Source organism: Pithys albifrons, chromosome 11 (assembly GCF_047495875.1).
Source record: "Pithys albifrons albifrons isolate INPA30051 chromosome 11, PitAlb_v1, whole genome shotgun sequence".
In the NCBI taxonomy this organism is placed as follows: Eukaryota; Metazoa; Chordata; class Aves; order Passeriformes; family Thamnophilidae; genus Pithys; species Pithys albifrons.
This window is the reverse complement of record NC_092468.1, coordinates 5,289,472-5,310,427: the sequence shown is the minus strand read 5'-3', so window position 1 is coordinate 5,310,427 and position 20,956 is coordinate 5,289,472. Positions and strand designations below refer to the sequence as shown.

Sequence of the window (20,956 nt, the reverse complement as noted above, 5' to 3'; positions counted from 1 at the left end):
GTTTGAGGAAAGCTATATATGCACCAAGCGAGGATAATGGGTATTTTATTGTCTGAACTGGAGTGGGACTCAAGGTGAGCTCCCCATGTGGCTCTGCAGCCCTGGAGAGGCATGGGATGAGTGATGGCCTCCCTGCTCCTTGCCTTGAGGGTGCTCAGTCTGTCAATCTATTGTCAAGTCTATCACTGATAGTTTTAGTGGGAGCATTTTTTGCATCACCAAGCCTCAGGCTTGACTTTTACAGTTTGTGAAATATTTTAAATGTAGAAGTAGAAATCCTGTGTGATAACCCTGAAATGCTTTTCGAAATTAATGGCATCCAATGGAGCCTTGTGAGACTGTGAAACAGCAAAGACAGGGTAAAACTGGCAATATAGGAAGAGAAGTTTCATATTTTAAATTCTAAAAAGATTAAAAGTCTTTGAATCCATTGGTTTTAGTTGGAGCCCTCTGCATGCCTTCCTGACCTCAACTAGAGATCGGGTTAACTCCTGCAGTTGCAGAAGTCCATGAGCCTTAATATTAAATATTGCAACACTTCTGACTCCAAGCTGCCAGGAACCCCCATGCACCTTGTGAGCCACAGGAGGAGGAAGAAGCTTTTGCTGTAGCCATAAAATCATTATTTTTCCCTGTCTCACAGAAAATTTGGACATAAATACACTGTTCACACATGGATGCTGCCTGCACCCTCTGCGGCCCTTGGGACAGAGCAAGGGCTGGGAGATTTAACCCCTTGAGTTTGTTTTTTACTATTGTGCTGGTGAATTCCAATAATGAATAGCTTACCAAAAGAAAAACTTGTAAGACAAATATGAAGTGTGGTTTGAAAAGCCATGGTTGTGTGTGCATTGTTTAAATCAATAGCTTTGTCTTGCTAATGGAAGAACAATGAAGTAATTGCAAAACTCACTATTGTGACGAATTGATATTTTTCATATCAAAACAAATGGAAATCTCAAAGGCTGATTGGATTAAATTGAAGAAGCCAATATTACAGCATTTTTATTTGTTTTTATGTGTGGAAATTCAGTGTCATCTGATTTTTCTACTTTTGTGTGCAATTTCATGTTTGTTGAAACCACCATTTTCCAATCTTCTTCTCCTTCCCCTGGGATAACCCAGTGTTAAAACCCTAAAACTCACATAATTTTTCGGTAAAAGCAATTACTGGTTTTGCTTTGTTTATGGTTGAGATCAGCAGTACTTGATAGCCTACCTAAATTATCACAGATTCGATTTTTATGTAGTGTGAAATTATCGGAGAATCAAACTCTCCACCGTGGTAGATGACTCAAGATTGTAATAAATACTCTGGATGGAGAATTCTACTCTGTGTTCTTCATCCCTTCCTCTTATCTGCCAAACACTTGCTCAGGATCAGTGGGTTTTGTACAAACAGACAGCAGATGTGCCCCACGTTCCCAGCACTCCCTCCTGTGCCCAGAGAGCCCTTGCAGGCAGGAGCAGCAGGGGCTGGGCTTTAATGGGTCCTTGGCAGCAGTTTCTGAGCAATAAAAAACAGGTTTGTGTTGGAATAAGACCTTTGAAATGAGATAACCTGTGATGGTGTGTACTCTTATCTGTGCAATAAATATGTGATTTTTATATTCAGTGACACATGGTTTCTTAAAGGCCTCTGAGATGCTGAAGAAAACTAATTCAATTGAAGTCAAACATGAAAATGCAAGGCAGAACCAAATAGAAAGCAATTAAGTATATTCAGCTGATCTTATTCGAGCAAGGGGGCTATTTTTAACTTTATGATTATGGATTTTTATAGTGTCACATCAACATAAAGGGCTTTTCTTCACAGCAAGAGAAGAACAGAGGAAGTCCAAGTAAATGAGATCCAGTGTCCTTCAAGGAAACAGTGGTAAACATGTTCTCAAAGATGGAAAAGTTCAAATATAAACTAACTGTGCTTGCTGTGGGGAGAGAAAAGAATACATTGATTATGTTTGAGAAGACAGCTGGTTGAAGACCAAAATCAGTATCGTTATTCCCAAAGTCTGCCACAGTGATATTTCAGAAACCCATTCAAGCCTCATGTGGCACAGACAGACAAAAATAAATCTCAGTGAGCTGATTCAGTTTAAAACCAGACAGCAGAAGCCCTTCAGATACGTCAGAGCATCAGCAGGAAAAGAAAAAGGTGAGGGGAAAAGCAAGAAGAGCTTTTGGGGAGAAAGATCCACAAAAACTAATAATGAATAATGACAGTGGCAGTGGTTGAGCAGGTGACATTCCCAGGTGGGCAGGGAGCTTGGCTGGGATCTCTGCTGGACTCTCCCTGCCTGGCTGCCACAGGGAGCCCGAGGAGCTGCCTCACCCTCTGTGCCCTGGTGTCCTCAGGAGCTGCAGATAAAATCAGTACAGAGGCAGGAGTCCTGTGGTTCAAGCTACACTTGTTTTCCAGATAATTGTCATCCCGCTAATGAACGCCAAATGGCTTTGCTTTTAATAACAATACTTTAGCATCCTGGTCCAAGTGTCAGCCTGAGCAAACCCCTAAAACAGCCTATTGTAGGGGGATTAGAAAAAGGAGTGCTGTTAGATCAGACCAAGTGATAGAAATGCCAAGGGCTAAAACATTAATTAGACTTACTTAAAGCTTTCAGTAACACAACTGAAGTTAGTTCCTAAACACACACTCTGCTTTTGATAGTGTATGTGTTCTTTCAAGTGGTCACACCCTGATGTCTTGTCATATAGCACTTGTATGCAGAGACAGAGGAGCAGGGAGGAAAGGCGTGGCTTTCTCTGGTCAAAACTGAACCTGGATTTTTCTCTCCCCACTTCATGTTGAAGCACAAACTGTTGCTGTGACTGAGCAAAGTTGAAAATGCAGCAGATATTCCTTCCCCTTCCCCGGTCAGCAAGGAAGTCTAACTAGTTAGGCTTGCACTAGGCTCCAGTGCTTTAGCAGGGAAGGGTCCACACCATACCACTGGGATTTTTGGTGGTGGTGTGGTCAAGGACCCCTGAGAGACCAACTGCCCCATACTCAGGTGCAGAGGAACCTCACATCTCTTTATTCCATTCACAGGCACATGCGGGTAGCTTTTGTTCTAAGCCACTTGCATTCAGGTGCTTTCCTGTGCAATTTGCTGAATTAGAAATGTGTCAGTAGGAGTGTAACAGGTCCTGCCCAGCTCCAAGGGTGGCTGTGAGACATGAGTGAGTAGTGCTGCGTAATTTAAAAAAAAATAATCATCATCATGAATATGTTCTGCTCTAATATTGATACAGATTAGTTCACCCAAGGCAGTGCTTTAAGGAAACAGCTTTTGCTTTCTCATTTGTTGAGGATGAATTGGTACAGTAGTTCCCAGAGCCATTTATTCAATAGATCTCTTATAAATAAGTTGCAGCTATTTGGCTTCTTGTTCAGACTCATTTTACCTTCTGGACATGCAGCTCCTCCATTTTGCCAATACTTTATGACCAGCTTTTTGTATTATTATTTTTTAACATATTGTGCAAATGGTTCCATGAGCACTAGAACTAATGAATCTGGTTTTCTAGGGCTTTGTATTTCATACACAATTGACTTTTATGTCAAAGAAGGTGTAGGATCCCACTGAGGCTGTTCCTGAACTCAATACATTTATACTGGCTGTCCCCTCCATGTGTTCCCTAGGAGGCAGTGAGCCAAAGGCTTGCTGAGCCTTTCCCATGTAGACAGAAGTTCTCCACTCACTCAGAGGGTGATGAAACCCTGACACAGGTTGCCCAGAGAAGCTGTGGATGCCCCATCCATGGAAGTGTTCAAGGCCAGGTTGGATGGGACTCTCAGCTACCTCGTCTAGTAGGACACCCCTGCCCATGGAGTGGGCTGGGAACTAGATAATCTTTAAGGTCCTTTCCAATCTAAACCATTCTGTGATTTTATGATCCTTGACAACATGCTGAGGGTCCCTCACTTCTCCCTGGCCTGTTCTTCCTCATTTCACAGGACTGGCAGGAGCTGTGTTACTTCCTATCTTGTTCACCGTCTTTGATAGTCTTGGTTTGAATCCTAGAGGATGGACCACCCTAGATAGGAAACTTCGCTCTTTTTTTTCCCCTTCTTTTCACTTGTTCACTCCACTTGCACAGATTTCCACGTGCATGTATGGCCTTCTGTGACTGTCTCATTTCAGAGGTGCTACAGACACATCACACTGTGTGAGACCATCTGAGACTGCACACAGGAAAAGCTTACCAGGGAGCACCAACACCTCTGTCACAAACTGAACAGCTGCAGAGACCTTAAATGACTTCCCTCTTTCCAGCACCACAAAACAGCAGTGGTTTGTATTGCTGTAGGACACTGATTAAGGGAATTGAACCAGGAGCAAGCTTCCAAATGCCAGGGCTTTCCTTCCCCAAGCATTTGTAATGAAGGGCAGGAAGACAGTCCCAGGAGTGCAACCTGTTAATTAAATGAAAGGAGACTGAAGGCTGAGGCCTCCCTGTGTCTTATCTATGCACCTGCCTATGATCCAGTGAAAAGAGACATCTCTGCATGACTGGCAGAACTGCCATGAGGTGCTGAAGGAGTACTTGGGCAGATGGATCATGCAGAGCAACTCCTCCATTGGTTATGCAAGAGAATGATGATGGCAAAAGATCAAGGCAGGAATGTCAGATGCTTCAGAGGCTGAAGGTTTGGTTATCCATCATGTGAAGTGTGTGTGGGGGGAGTGTCTCCTGTGTTTGACCGACTGATAATGGCACACAAATGCCACCTCTTCCTTACAGTACTTTGCTTCTCTGTGTGCAGAAGCCAGTGCTCTGAGCCCTGGAGTTTATCAGAGGGACACAGGGAGCTCTGGATGAGGTGACATTGCCCTTCACATCATTAATGAAGAGTTGAGCTACTTTTTCTCTCTTCAAAGAGGCTAGAACAGCATAAACAGAAAGTTGCCAAGCAAGTGGCTGAAATGAGAATTAAAAGCGTAGAAAATCAGCTCCATAAGCTGTTAGTTGTGTGCAGCCTATCATGTTCAGTGGCATAAATGGGGGTTTCAGGAAAGGTAGTGTGAGCACATACCCAGTCCTCCAGGGCCCCTCCAGTTGGCCACTTCCACATCCATGGTGTTTTAGGGCTGGTAGCAACTCTTCAGCTCCCCCAAACGTTGGGAAAGGTCATTCAGTTTGCTTTGCCCTCTTTAAACTGCACAGACTACTCACACAACACAAAATTGGTTTCTCCAGACACAACTGGATCACTCAGAGGACATTCTCTGAGGAATGTACCTCACCACTAGTATTTTTTCCTGAGCACACCAGGAATTTATATGGCTGTTTTATAGTCAGCAAGTTAAAAGCAGAGTTCAGCTGAAACAGCTGAATGGGCCATTGATCTGAACCCAGATGGAGCATCCTAAAGGAATCAAAGGCAAATTGTCAAATTACCCACCACCATAACAGACGTGGAAAAGTCAATATGTAGGATGGGCTCTCCTTAACAGAGAGCCATAACGAAGGCACTGCTCAGGTTGTCATGGTATCTATTGCCTCTGCCCAGGGCTGACACTAAACTGCATTTATTATTATTATTGTTGCAGTGGTAGTATAAGACATCCTTGTAAGTTTCTGTGGATTCATTTACATGCAGAGGAGGTGTTCAGGTGTCCCTCACCAGTGTGGTTGTAAAGAACAAACTGGATCTGTGTCACCTGGATGAGCTGTCTCTGAGCTGGGTTATAACATGGTCTGCTTCACCCAGTCTGAGGTCCTGTTCAGCAAGCACGCACATCCTCCAGTGCTGTATCACACGGCTTTCCTTAACAGGAGGTACATCAGTTGCTACCCTGATTAGGTTAATCACTGAGCTTCTGGATTATGGAAGATCTCTGGAGATACATTGAGGCACAACAAGGTCGCAGAAGGGCATTTGCATCATGAAGAGGTTGTGATTAAGGGGGACAGAAAGAGGAGGTTGGCCAAGCCCCAGGTCCTGGTTGTAGGCAGCCTGTCTGGTGCCCCTTTCCCAGTGAGCTGAGCAGGACCCAGCAGTGGCTCTGGGCTGGGTTTGGTGGGTCTGTGTTCTGAGTGTAGTAGGAACTTTATTTTTCCAAAGAATAAAATTTACTCTGATTCTTGTTTCAATCTTGGGAGTATCCCAGGGCAGTTAGGGTAATGGCAACTAGGGAGGGTCACCCCAGTTTATGGAGAAAGTGCCAAAATTATTTTGTTTGCCTTCTGCCCATTAATGTTTTGTGGTTTCTCTGTTCCCCTGGACATCTTGTTCATTTTGTTTCATGCTCACCCAATAAACTTTCTTTTTTCTGATTTGATCATCTTCTGCATTTGCTTTAGTTTTCAGCATCCAGGACACTTGGTAGCAGGAGTGGCTTGGCTGTCTGAAATAGTATTAGCTTTTGTTTGTTCTAAATCTTCTATCAGATTTGAGATTATTTTAAATTACCTCAAATGTTTGTGATAAGAGAAAAAGGTGAATGACAGCTGCTTGTCAACCTCTCTGTGCATCCTCGTAAGTGCAAACTAAATGCATTAATTTATCAAGCCATTTAATGGGGATTTCAATCTACATTCATGGGAGGACATTTTAAGGAGGACATTTATTACTCATGTCCAATGTACTTGGGATAAAACTCAAGGCAAAAAGGGGAAAGTTTTATGTAGTGTAAGTTAATCAAGCTCACGCTTTTAACAGGTATCTGTTTCTCCTATCCTTGAAACTTGGACCAAAGTCAGAGATGCTTCAAAAGCAGCAGAAACCCCAACTCATGCAGGAAGAGTGTACCAACATCTCAGGGTAACCAAAGCCTTTTTTAAGTTGTTTTAAGTGAGTTTTTAAAAAGAAGGAGCACATGTAGTTTCCTCTCTGTTTTTCCTAAGTGTAGCTGTACTCAAAGTGCATTTAACATTCCAGTTCTCAGCTAATATCTTCCTTAACATGCATTTTTGATCTCCCTTCCATAAGCTTGATGACAGCCAGGGGAAGATGCAGATGTGCTCAGTCACTGCTGTATCCAACTGAGAGTTCTGAGAGGCACAAGGTGCCCAGGCAGGTTGTCTTTTAAGGCTTTATAATGCTGGCACATTCAAAAGTGATTTGTGTTTGATTCATATAAATTATAAATACTTTTATTATACGTACATGTTAAAATTGAATTAGTGAGGATGGGAGATGAGAGACATTTCTCAGCTTCTTGCACACTCTTTCTCAACCCTCCAGATGAGGTTCAGATGAGGTTTAAATGTCCACAGGTACTGTGAAGGTGACTGGCAGTCAGCCCTGGCTGAGGAAAGCACACATGATTGGGAGGGGTGGAAGATCCCAGCAGACACGAGTTTCTGTTTTGCTTTACTTTGGTCCCTAATGAAGGGCTTTGTTGTGTTCAGGGTAGTTCAGGTTTGCAGTGCTGGCACAGAGTGAGGATGCCACACAGGCCAGTGAAAAATGCTGATGTCCTCTGTCTATCCTGTCCATATGGAAGTGGTGGTGGAGGGTGCAGGAGTGTCCTTAGCCATTCCTGCATTATGCACCACTGTCAGGTGTGGCTGTCCACGGAGATTTAGCCAAATTGTTGGACTGGAAAAATTCACTCAACATGTCTCAGCTGAAAATAGTGTTGATGAACAGCAGAGGGAGAGGGGTTTTCAAGCCATAGTTAGGATGGAAGAGCAGCTCCTCCATCACACAGTTCCCCAAAGCAAATAGATTTTGTGGCAGATTTTCCATGCTGGTCACAGTTATGATGTGATTTTACTTTAAAGACATACACAAGTTATAAATCAAGCCAGTAATATGTAACATGTATAGTCCACAAACAAACATTAGTATGTTTATGCCCATTAGAAAATATATTCAGACATAATTGGAAAAGGCCTACGTGCTGGGCAAGGTCTTTTTCAGACTCAGTGAAATGCAGCAAATTCAGCTAGGGGTAATTCAGTAGTAGTGCAGCTATAGCTTAGGTGTCTGTACGTTGTGGTGTCTCAGTGTTTTGACTCATTCTAGTTTTGAACTGGTCCTTTTCATCAGACTTTCCACACTGAGGCGAAGGTCAGGACACTTGAGTTAGGACCACCCAGTCTGGTGCCATGTTTGCATCCATCCATTCAGAAGGAATTCTTTCTACATGTTTGGTTTTCTGTGGTCTAACATTTACCTCTCCTTGTCTAGAGCCAGCACTACCTGAGGATCACAGGTGGGCTCAAGCCAAGCAGGCTCCTAATTTCAGAGAATCCAGTGTTTGGGGTTTTTTAAAAAAACAATTAACAAAATTTTAAAGAAAAAAATTGGAGGTAAGCTAAGCTTAAATCTCTCTTGAGGACTGCTTCATAAGTGACTTTGTATTTTAAAACAGAAATAGTTAAATGCTGCTCAGGATTTTTGAAACTCCAGCCTTATCTAAATTTTTGTCTTTGGACAAGGTGAAAAGGTATTGGTGTCAGATGAGACAGGAACTAAAATTTGACACTGGATTTAGTATTATAGTATCTACCAGGGAACATGGATTCATTTTCCTTAACAATTGCTAAATTTGGTTCTTTTGAAGCAGCCACCTGGGGAAAGAAGTACCATGTGGTTACTCCTATGATAATCTCTATGCATTGAAGGCTGAGGGAGTGCTGTGTTACTCGCCATCTTTCTGACTGCTCCTAATTCCTAAAAGTGTGTTGTAATGTCTTAATATTATTTTAGAGTAGCTGTATATAATATATCCATATTTCATCTACATTAAAACAGCAGTTGATATTAATTTGTCTATTATTCCAATAACAGAAATGCATTAGTGTCTATGTGTACTTTCTTTCCACTCCCAGCTGTCAGATACACATACATGCTGCATACCTCAGGCTGGGTGTTCTGTCCTCTCTTATCTTTACCTATTTCTCCTTTCCATAGTGGTTCCATGGGTAGGAATGTCATGAGCAAAATATTTTTACAAAGAGACAAAGTGTTTTCTGATGGCATTGAAAGAAAACTAGGGATCAAGAGCTTTATACAGACTTAGATAAACTCCTGCAATAATAGCAGGGAAACTTTGCCTGTCTGGATATTATCCCCACAGCTGGTAATTTTTATCCTTGTTCCTTTGGGAAAGCCCATGTGTCAGATACTCAAAATACTTAGATATCTAAGGACCATGTGTCATAGATACTCTATACTGCGAAAATGCAGTGGCAAGCACAGATCCAAATGATCCAATTAACCCAACAATAAGTAATTTGTCTAGAGGCCATTTTGAGCAGAGGGCAGCACTAATGAAGAAGATAAAAAGCCATAGGCAGTTCTGTCGTACTGTCACAGCTTTTGCAAACTCAAGCAAGGAGTTTCAGTCTTTAAAACTGTGCAGTGGGGATGTTCGAGTAAGTCCCTCATTGAGCACAGCAACTGTCAAAAATAGAAACAAACCATGGGGTTGTTTCCTCTGCTTTTTTGCAGAGATAATAATTCACTGATGTTTTTCTCAATTAAAATAATGCTGGAAAGAGCCTGACTTAGTGCCAAATTGGTTCATGGTATATTTTACAAGTAATGAAGAAATTGTAATACTTGTATTGAAAAATATAAAGGCTTCATGATTGTCAATGTTCAGCAGTGTGTGTTGGAGACAAGGGAAGGACCCTGAGATGTTGAGCTCCAGCAGGTTAATGCACAAACTGACAGCTGTCTGGTGCTTGCTGAAAGGGGTGGAAAGTCAAACTCAACCTCACTGAGACTGATCAGGATGGTGCTGCTGGAAAAGTGACAACCTGCATGGGAAGGTCCTGAATGGATCTGTTGCTTGTATCATTCATGCCATGTCTCTGCAGTTTGTCACCAGCTCAGTACATGGATATGCAGTCAAGGCTTTGAGGGGTTACCTTGGCCCTCTCCCTTTCATCTGCAGCTGGGAGAGCACAGCACATTTCTGCATAACCAGCTGTTCATTTCAGCTGGAGGAAAGGAACACTTCTTTCTGGAGTGAAAAATACCTCTGGTGCCCAGGTGTGTACTGTGCATTTATCCAGGGTATATATTGCACCTTTTAAAACTGCCAACAACCCTCAGTATTATAAGATACTTCTGAGATTATTTTACTCTTGGAGAAATGGAGCCCTTCAGGTCTTAGTGAATAAACCTGGAAAGGAACAGGCAATTGCATTTACTGCCTTTCATGTTCCTGTCAGTGAGAGCTGTGGTGCTTATTGGTTTGCTTTTAAAAACAGCCTTTCTTAGAGGGAAAAAATGAGAGCAAAATTCATCTATCCAAAAATTCAGCCTACTCTAGTTCAGTTATCCCAACTCCTACTATAGTCCATGGAGTGTCTCTAAAGAAGAGCTCAGCTCATGCTAGAGAGAGGTGCCTTCTCTTCCTCAAGTGATGACTGAGCCACCAGATCAGACTTGACTCCTGTTTGATGAATCCCACCCACACATCTTCCCAGTCCTTATCTCACAGAGAGGTTGTGCTGAAATCTGTTTGATAAGAGCCTGCTGGAGCAATATTTGCAGTTCATCATTTGTTGCAAGTCTGTGGTTGTAGCACAGATATATTTAGAAGGTGCTGTGATTGAAATCCCTTGCCAGCTCAGATCCCAGGAAAACACACACAGGGAAATTAATCTTAAGGTTCACATCTCTCATATTTGTTTATCCCACCCTGGATGCAAACAGAGCAAATCCCCTACACAGCTTTTCGTTCTCTGCCAGGCAGACTGGAGGTGTACAGGGAATAGGGCTGGAATTTGATGGATGCTGAAGTTTGGAAAAACACATGTGAAAAATCTAGCCTAGGTGCAGCTTGTCTTTCAGTCTCACACTTGGACACAGAGCCACAGTCACACACAAGCTTTGAGTATTTCCAGCCATGTGTGTGCCTCTGCACCACTGGAGCCTATTTGACCTTGTTGTTGCCACTCAAACCTTGGCACACCTTAATAGCCAACTCCTGCTCAGTCATTCCACCTTTGGCTGCACACACAAAATGGGCCTCCCTCACGCCGAGCACCTGCCCCTGGTGTTGCACTGCAGTTCCTAACATGGAAATTCCAAGCCTAAACAATAGAGGAGCTACCAAGCAACTGCCTGGGCTGTCAGCTGTGGTATATGTTGAGTTGGGGCATTTAATATCCCAGGATCTGTGAGGGTATTGTGTGACGCCTGGATTCCCTTTCCAGCAGGTGTGGGCCACTTGCTCCAGCTCCCTGCTCCCTCTTTTGCTGCCAGGCAAAAGGAAATGTCACAGAGGGCTCAGGCACTCCTGGTGGGGGGAATGCTGACTCCTGTAATGCTGCAGCCTGTGCACAGGCTTTGCTTCTATGACCTGCCACTCATACAGACTATTATGTCTTCTTTGTTCCCCAGTTCCAAATGAGTGTTGTGTTTGCAGAGTTCTTGTATGAACTTGAGTTCAGGAGTGTCTTCAGGTTTGCACAGAACAGTTTATCCGGAAGGTAATTCTGAGGGCATCAGTATCATCTAAGCCTAAAGTGGTTTATTCTCTAGCTGTGTTTTGGAGAGCTGGGGCTGGGGAGGGTCTCGGTGCTGTGCTCGTAACACTCAGGTTTGTTGCTGTCACCTTGGGTGACACCCAGTTGAGCTCCAGTGGGCATGGTGCTCATCAGGAGGACTAGCAGAATATCCAGCTTCCCATTGTTCTTTGAGTGAGGGTTACCTCTTCCCTCTGGGGAACTTTCCTGCCAGGGAACATCCTCCACTCCCTTGCTTTGATAGCTGGATCCAGTCCTGCTTTACATAGATAAAAGCAAATTATTTTTAAAAGCTGTAGAAACAAAAGAGGGGGAATGTGCAGAAGAAGAAATAGTTACAAATAATTACACCTCTCTGCCACTCAAAACAGTGTCAAATGAAAATACTATCCAAGTCCTGGCAGAAAAAATGCAGTTTCTTTGGAGTGGCTGGAGGTGCTTCCTCCCAGAGCCTCTCACTAGCAGAGTCATGTTCCAAAATGGATTTTCATGCAACAGCATCTTTCTTTTGTGGAAAAATGTTTCTGTTTTCTCAGAAAGCTTTCTTTTCCCTAACACAAGAAACAAGCTGTCTGTTGTATGTTACAGCCTAAAACCAGCTTAAGGTAGGCCAGCTTTTGCTCCTACCCAATGGCAGCTGTTGTAGAGATTCAAGTAAAATATTAGAGCTGCCTGCTTTGCTCTTGTTCACAGTGTGTCTGTTCTATCAACTAATCCATCTCAGGGGACTTGAAAGACATTTGCATCTGTGCCTTGAGTAGTTAATTAAGCTGAAGAAGATGAACATTAGGAAAGGAATTATTAGGTGAACTAGCTAAGGGGGAAGCAGCAATACATTTTGTTGAAAGAAGAGCTCCTGGGCTGGAGGGAGGTCCCAGCTGTGGTTCTCAAGACAGGTCTAGATCCCATCCTGGTTAACAGCCCCATTAAAAACTGGCACAAATGATGGGAAGTGCATTCATGAGATTAATTGATGGCACAGTGCTGGGAAAAGTTGTCACTATTGAAGATGATGGTGGATAACTATGACAACCAAAATAATAGAAATAGGGTGAAATTCAGCATTCCAGAGTGAGGCCTACAGCCAGGGATTAATTGGTTGGAAATAGCAAAGGGGAGAATTGGGGATTTACCAGTTGGTGGTAAAAGGTCTGTGAAATGCTAATGTGATACAAGTGCAGTCCTTGCAGTATTCACATTGTTATTGCCAGTGAAGAACAAAGAGGTATTATTTGTAGTTCTGACCACCCACAGTTAAGAAAAGGTAATGTCAAGCAGAAGAAGTGAAGATTAGTGGAGCAATGCAGGGACTGCAGAGTCTGTCATGTGCAACAAGGGGAAAGTACCTTTGTTTGTGTAGCAAGGCAGAGTGGATGCTGAGAAAGTGTGGGACTTGGTGTCTAAATGTCTCAGAGAGTGAACACCAGGAAACAGAAACAACAACTGAAACTATAGGACCATATTGGCAAAGACCAAGGGGATAAAGAATGAATGAACTTAGACCAGAAATTGAGAAAAGGAGTCCACCCATCAGGTGAGGTGCTCTGGACCAGCCTTCCAACAGGACTGAGGGCAAAATCTCTTAAGTGCTCTTATGCTGGGCACTGAGCAGGTTTAGGAGAGTACAAAATCAGTGTCTGTACTTCAGAGCTGGTACTTGTCTCATTGACCCACAACATCTCTTCAGTCCTGTGTTCCCACACGGCTCTCAGCACACACTCCCAGGACACAGCATGCAGAGAAGATGGCAGTCAAGAGGCTCTTTGGAGCAAATCCTAAACATTTTGAAGTTGCATTACCTAAAGGCATCATAATTCTTGCATCCTGGCACACTTATTCACACTGCTTATCCTTTGGCTTCGGGGTAAAAGCTATTTTTGTCTCCATTTGTTTGGACTTTTTCATTGCAATCTGAGTCTTGGTTAGTCATGATGCGTCTTAGATCACAACCACCAGAGAAGGGTGTTGGGAGGGATGTTGGAGATGGGAGCAATCCAGAATACAGCAGGGAGGGACTGTGTTCTCCAGGGGTGCTCTGGGACTGGGGAAGCAGCTACACCAGAGCAGCAGTTCACAGGAGTGGGAAGCTGTGAGGAGAGGGGTGACTCTGTAGGGAAATGCCATGAGGATTTCTGCCTGCAGGGCTCTATCTGCACCTGGAGCCTCAGTCAGTCTCACTGGGGGTATTTCCTGAGGCAGCACCAGCTAAGGCAGGAACCAGAGTATGTCACTGCTGTTGGATTGGTATCAGCTCTTCAGCACAGCCATGGGTAGTACTTAAATTAGTAATGAGTAATAACAATTTTATAAATAAAATATCATTGTACTTGCTGAAGTGAATAAAATAGACATGAATGCATTAGATTTGGATTTTAATAGCTTAAATCTATTGTTGAATTGTTCCCTTCTAATAGTAGTTCGACTGCAAGAACAGCATTAGAACCAACTAGAGAAGCAAATTGATAGTGGGAACTGCAGCAATATATTAAATGGCAACTCAGCCCAGGAAAATACTGTGCCTTAGACCAACAGGGTTGACACTGAGAGAGAGCTCTACTCTAGCAGACATCCCCATCCTATTTCTTTCCCTTCTTTTAATGGCATTCAGGACTCCACAGAACCAGGTAATTTTCCTCTCCCGTTCTTAGTCCAGTCTTCTTAAAACATGACAGCAGCGAACATATTTCCCTCAGCCTTCTTCTTATGACTGAATTCCAAATGTAGGTAGAGGTGGTTGCCCAAAGTCTTCATCAAAACTAGTCATCCCATGCTAAACCTGCCTGTAGGAACAGCTTTATTCTTAATATCTGATTTTGGAGTTAATGTCATCATCTGAGCAATGTGTTTTCCTCCCTCATCTCCTCTTTCCAGTTATGTGTAAGACTCTGTGCTGCAGTTTTCTGCCTAAGGCTTTAATAATATTCAGATCGAAAGTAATTCAGTCACCTTTCTTCATTCCTCATATTTCTTCCAGCATGCCTCTAAAATTTGATGTGTTTTGAAGAAAGCCTGCTCTGCTGCATGCCTAAAGAGCATTTGGGTGTTCTTCCCTCAGTGACCTCTTCATTCCCTTCTACATTCATTCCCGTTCCATCATTATATGAGTTGAAGAAACCCCAGTGTTTTCCAGATGTTGAGTGATCAAATGGTATCAAAGAGCTTGGATAAAGTACTTGGGGGGGAGGGGGAGGAGGGGAGGTGATAAAGGAGAAACTCAAAACTTTCCATCTTCAGAGAGAAACTGCCGGTCCCTGCCGTGCTGTTCACAGCTTCCCAATTTGAATCCAGAGTTGTGAAAATGTGGAAACTGTGAAAATATGAGCTGCGAACACTGGGAAGCTGTGAAGCGGAGCAATGGGTAGGGATTTACAGTCTCTCTTGAATGCAAAGGTTATAGATTCTGGTTGAAAACTTAATTCTCTGAAAAGTTTTTGTCACTACAACAGCAAGAGGAACATCGGCCGAGGTGGCAGAATTGTCTCAGTTGTAAAAACCTTTCATTTCTTTGCTCTTAACTTTCTGTCATTTTTGTATTTGAGGCAGACTTTTTCAGACACAGTCTGTTCCAAAAGGCAAATTTCCTTTGAGCAAAGCTGGTTGTCTTGTTTCTGAGCCTGGAAGTGGTGAGAGGCAATAATAATAATAATAATAAAAAAACAGACTCCCATTTCTTTTTATTTTTCTTTTGAATACTTTGCAGCAAGGGTGTGAAAGGTGATGTTTCATGTAAGAGCAGCCTTGGCTGAGGAGCTGTGCCTTGCATTGGCCCAGGGAAAATTGAGTTTGATTTGTCTGAAGTACTGGTGTTGCAAGGTCACCTTCTGGGTGCTGTGAATCCCTCAGCCAGCAGCAGTGAGGGAGGATTCACCTCATCAGTGACTCCTGGAGAAAACTTTTTGAAAGCAGGGGAGCCCAGTCATGGATTGAGCAGGTGACTCACAGGAAGGTATCTCTGGCTAGTGCTGTCAGATTCCTGAGGCTGGCAGAAGCCAAGAGCATCTGTAGTTTTTCAGCACAGGTGCACAAAATCTGTAACTGCTTTCATGTGATTCAGAGTGGGAACAAGTGCATCCTTCCAGAGGGAAGGCTCCTCTGCTGTCTGTGTACCTTCTCCCAGGGATGGGAGTGTACTGGGGACTCCTGGAGCCACGATTGCTTTGTAGCTGCAGCACTGTCTGCTTGTGAGCCCTTTCCCTCCATGCCTGCCATTCACAAGACTGACAAAGCCATGTGCTGCAGTGCTCGAATACAGTCATAGGTTGAAACTGCTGCTAGTGGTGTGGAGAACGTGGTGCCAGCAGAGCTCAGGGTATTTGGGGATGTCCAGGATGTGAGCTGGGTGAAGCTGCCTCCCTGTGCTCATGCCCTGTATGAGCTAAGCATTCTAATCCTTGTCTGGGAGCCAGGGCAGACCCAGCAGTGGTGGACCAAAATACATCCCAATGGACCTGCTGAGTGGTTGTTGTTAACTTCTGATAGAAACAGTGGGACAGCTGTATTAATAGAGACTTCTGAGCACCCAGGTTACCTGAGGGCCCCCCACCCACCATGGCTACAGATAATGGGATGCTTCCCTCAAATAAGTAATTCCTTCAACCTGAAATCAAGGGCAGATGCCTGAACTGTGCTTCAGCAAGTTGTTTATCCCAGGACCCTGCATATCCTTAATCTATGACACATGTCTAAACATGTTAAAAGTTTGGATGCCAGCAGACAGGAAGTGTTAAGGAGAAGATGCAGTGTTAGATGGAGATCTTGGCTGACACTGTGCCAAGGACCAGGGTAGTTGGCACAACCTTCTGTGCATCCTTCCTGAGAAACCTGACTTCTTAGTGCCTTCTATTGCTGCAAAATGGGCATTTAAATTTGCTGCCAGGTCAGCCATTCATCACAAACACATTTAGACTTAATTGCTAATTAATTTTCCCTAGCTAGTGTAGATTTTTTTTCCTCAGTGTGTGAAATCTAGGAGAACTTTCTGACAACCAGCCACAAACAAGTTGACTGTAATTGGTGTTCTCCCATTCGAGAGAGAAGTAACAGTTCATCAGCCCTTAATTAACTTGGGCTTTTTTGAAAGCAGTCTCCAATTTTTTGACAGGAAGATATACATCTTGTTTCTCCTGTAGCAATATAAAGAAAGTCATTTTACCTTGAACTGACAAATTGGACTGTATTTGTTGGTGTTTTCATGATGGTGAGTGCAAAGCTGCGTGTTGTACCTGGATTGCTGTGCAATTTGTTCAGTTAGTGTCTCTTGTCACAGAAAAGAACACTGATTATACAAGAACGAGACTTTGAGCTCAGTTTAATTAAGTTATGAATGGGCATCCAGCAGTGTTTGGAGTGATACGTGAAGATACAGAGCAGCTTTTAGAGACCTCATCAGCATCAGAGAAACTTTGTATTTTGTGTTTGTTGGAGGTTTTATGTACAGGTAGGAAAGCTGTGGCAACAGAAAAATGAAGCTTCCTCAGATCAGACAGGTCTGAAGAAGTATCCTGCCAGGACAAACCATCAGCCTGGCAGTCCTCTGCTTGGTTTGTGAGCCCCTTGGGGAGATGCTGCAGGGGAAGGTGCACGTGCAACAAGGTACTGTGATGCTGCAGCAGAATGAGCCCTGAGTCAGCTCACAGCAGTGCCTGAGTAAATCAACCTCCTGGAGCTCTCACCTGCTGGTGGAGTAGCCAAAATCTCCCAGGAGTGGGTGCACACAGCTGCTGTGCTGGGCACAGAGCACGGCTCTCAGGGCCACCTGAGCACTGTGCAGCAGCAGAAAGGCCTGTGCAGAGGCTGGTGAGTCCGGGTTACCAGGATGAGTCCTGTGTATGTGCCAGGAACACTTGTCCTGCCTTGGAAGAGAGCTCCTCTCTGGCAGTTGGAGCAGGGGACTGGGAGTTGGGACCTGGGAATAGGGCAGGGCTGGAGTCACCCTTTTTCTTCAGATTCCAGAGGAGAGGCTTTGATGAGCTGTGTTAGGATGGCATGTGCTGCAACATCTCTTATTAAACCAAAGTCCTTTAGCAAAGTACTTGTTGATGAGATCAGCTTTTTATATTTTTTCTATTAAGAAATTGTTGTTGTTGTTATTTTTTATTAATTATTGGTGGCTTAGGTGCCCTGATAGCCTGGTGTCTGTAGGGAAAAATCCAGTTTTAGTAGGGAAAGTGTACAAACATATGCAGAGCAGTCATCTCAGAGGTGAAAGGATCCCAGTTCAAGTGTTTGGAGATACAAACTTCCACCCCAGTCAGGTTGACTAAGAATTAGTTTCTTCCAAAAGTTCCCTTAAAACCAGTTTTTATTCAACATTTTAGATACCATATTTTTATTTTCTGCACAAGTGATTGAACCAGACTTCTGCAAAGACCTACTTAGCTCAAAATCTTTTAAAAGCACTTAAATCAAATTTTAAATTTTAAATTATTAAGCAGCAGACAATTCTGGCTGGAGGAGGCCAGGCTATTAATGCTTGGTATCTCTTTATTAAAATAGTACAAGAAGTTTTGGTATTAGCAGCCTGTGGTGCACCTGCAAAGGGTCTTTTCACTTGGTCAATCTGCTTGTTGAGTTTTAGCTTCCCTCAAATCTGAGAAGCCAATAAAAGATTATTACTGTAGGAAATCTTGTATAGCCCTTCCAGTCTGTGAATATAAACAAGACCCATGGAAATGAGCTTCAGTAGTTCTACAGCTTTAGAGGTCTTTAAATGTAGTAAGCATTATTCCCTCAAAAAATACTTCGTTTAATAAAGCTTTGTACATACATACAAAATGCATTTTTCAGAAGCCTTTTTTCTTTTCCTATATGCCTAGCACAGTGGAGTTAATTTATACATGCTGTTTGATTTTAATTGAGTAGCTCTTTCTCTCCAACTAGAGCTTATCATGCATCACCAAAATAAATAATAGTAATTTAGATTTAAAGAATAATATAATCAGGTTTGCTTCAAAAAGGCCTTAAAAATACAAATGTAATTGAAATGAAAATGAGTATTTAAATTATTTTACCTCTCACTGACTTAAATGATGATTAAAGTTGCTAACATAAATCAATAAATTGAATCAGGCCCGTCCTGCTATGAGTTCCCCACTGTGCAGTCCCAGCCTGTAGGTAGCTGGCAGTTGAGAGGATGGAAATACCTAAAGATGTTGGTAAGGGAGGAGTCAAATCTTTACCGTGCTGGATGTAGCAAGAGTCACATTTCTGTCAGATCTATGACTGCTGAACCTAGGCTGTAAAGCCATTTAGTTATTTATACCAAAACAAAAGCAGGATGCACATCCAAGAAAGCAAATGGGCTGAGAACCTCGGATGTGCTAATGTTGGCCTCTGTTTGAAAACACTTGGGTACAGCCCTGTCTTGAAATCCACAGAAAGACGTGCCTGTTCCTGATGCAGCACCTGGGACTGGCATGTGCTTTACAGGCTGTGCCCCAGAGCCAGGCTGGTTGCCATGTCCAGGGCTGAGAGGGATGTCCCTGGGAAGGGTTGGCACCCTTGCTGGTGGCAGCCCTGGTTCATCTCACCAGGGCTTTGGAAATAACACATAGCAAGTTATGGTACATGTAAGCAGTGGCAGTTGTGAAGAAAACCTTTTATTAACACCGTAACACCTTAGACACCCAGAGAAGAGGCTCAGTTTTGGTTCTAGGTGAGGCTGACAGACCCAGAGGCCCAGACCATGGTTCTCTGGTGCTGGAGGTTTCCTCCTTCAATCTTCTCAGCTAAGGCTCAAGTCTGAGAGTGGGATAAGGTTGGCTGGAGGCAAAACTCTGTTAGGGCCCTTCTGTTTTCTCAGGATATTCCATTATAAGCTGACAAATGACACAGCGTGTTGGATTTCAGCTTGTCCAACTGATACATCACCTTTCCTTTTTCATATCTTTCAGGTTATTTCCAGGATTTGTTGAACAAGTCAGAAAAGGCTCTTTATGATGCTTTTCCAAGCATGTATGGAGAGTTGTACACTCAAAATGTGAAGGTCTTCAAGGACTTGTACAGCGAGCTACGCCGCTATTACCGGAGCTCCAACATCAACTTGGAAGAGGCTCTCAGTGAGTTCTGGACACGCTTGCTGGAGCGGCTCTTCAAGCTGATGAATCCCCAGTACCACATCACAGACGAGTACCTGGACTGCATGGTGAAACACGCAGAGCAGCACAAACCCTTCGGGGAAGTTCCCAGGGACCTGAAGGTGAAGGCAACCCGAGCCTTCATCGCAGCACGGTCCTACGCACAGGGCTTTCTTGTGGGCAGTGACGTGGTCAAAAAGGTGTCTCAGGTATGTTGGGGTCCTCCCTTCTCCTCCATCCTCAGTTTGGCAGGAGCTGGTCAACAACTGGTGTTTGGGAGGGGGGTTATTTCCCCCTATGTTTTCATTACAAGGCAAACAGGTATTTTCAGTTTCATAAAACAAGCTATTTGAGGGTCACCCATCAGTGAAAGGGAGCAGCAAACCTGGACTTCTACAGGCACTGAAAGCAGCACCGAGGCAGCGAGATGTAACTCACCACAAATCAATCTTTACCTCATTGTAAGCTGTGTAGCAGAGTGCCAAGGAGATGGCAGTCACCCAGGCTGCAGAGCCATTCCATTGCTTACCTGTATTCTTCATGCTTCCCCGACAGGGAAGCGCCGTGCCTCTAAATCACTCTGGCGTGTTTTCCTCCTTGATGGAGTTGTGCTGCAGAGTGTGCAGGGCTGGATTGCCACGGGTGTGCTGGGAATACACACAGAGGGATGTGTTTCAGCGGTTGGTGATGGGACTGATGTGTCTGTTTATGGAGCCGTGTCTATTTGTCAGCTTCTGTGTACGGAGTGAGGGAGTTTGTAAAGTGCATTGGGATCTTCAGGGATGAAAGGTGCTATATAAATGTAAATTACCATGACTGAATCCAGGGTTCCAGAAGGAAGGAAATTGTCTGTACTCTTCGCTGCAGAAGCCTTTCAGAGCCAGAAGGAAGTGATTGTCCTGAAACAAGATATTCAGGCTTTTCACACAGGTATCGAAGAGAAAATCAATCCTGAAAAAGTGGTTTGCGTGGTGCATGTGGAGAGGGGAACCAGCAGGTGTGAGAATCAGGGCGTGATGAAACTGTGCATATAAAAATACGGAATCACAATTCATTTTCTCAGAAGGTAATGTGTGCTAATATGTAGCAGAGGACGGTACCACTTAATTCAGCAAATCCAGACTTTGATCTCAGGAAGAAACATTAATGTGGTAACAGTGACAAATGCTCTAATTTATCAATGTGGGACTATAAAACTGTTCAGCTACCCAAAAGCCTTTGTACATCTCATTAACATCACACTCTCCTGACACTTAAAATAGATAAAAGAGGAGAATGATGTAATTTCAGGGGGACAAAAGTAAAATACTTTTCGTAAATCCTCTGAATGGCAGAGATTTTGAACTCTATGGGCATGATCCTGCCTGTAGCTGAGATTGGTGGGTAAAGGCTGGCAGGGCAACTGCAGACTTCTGACCCTTTGGATTTTGATTCCGGTCCTC

The 20,956-nt window shown here is 43.5% G+C and overlaps 1 protein-coding gene across 2 annotated transcripts in view; it reads left to right on the top strand.

Moving 5' to 3' along the window:
• GPC1 (glypican 1) overlaps window positions 1-20,956 on the top strand; it is a 200,723-nt gene that overhangs the window by 154,003 nt on the left and 25,764 nt on the right. For both annotated transcript variants that reach the window (XM_071566418.1, XM_071566419.1), the window contains exon 3: window positions 19,332-19,723. In XM_071566418.1, the coding sequence (XP_071422519.1) occupies window positions 19,332-19,723 (392 nt within the window). The remainder of the gene's footprint in view (window positions 1-19,331; window positions 19,724-20,956) is intronic.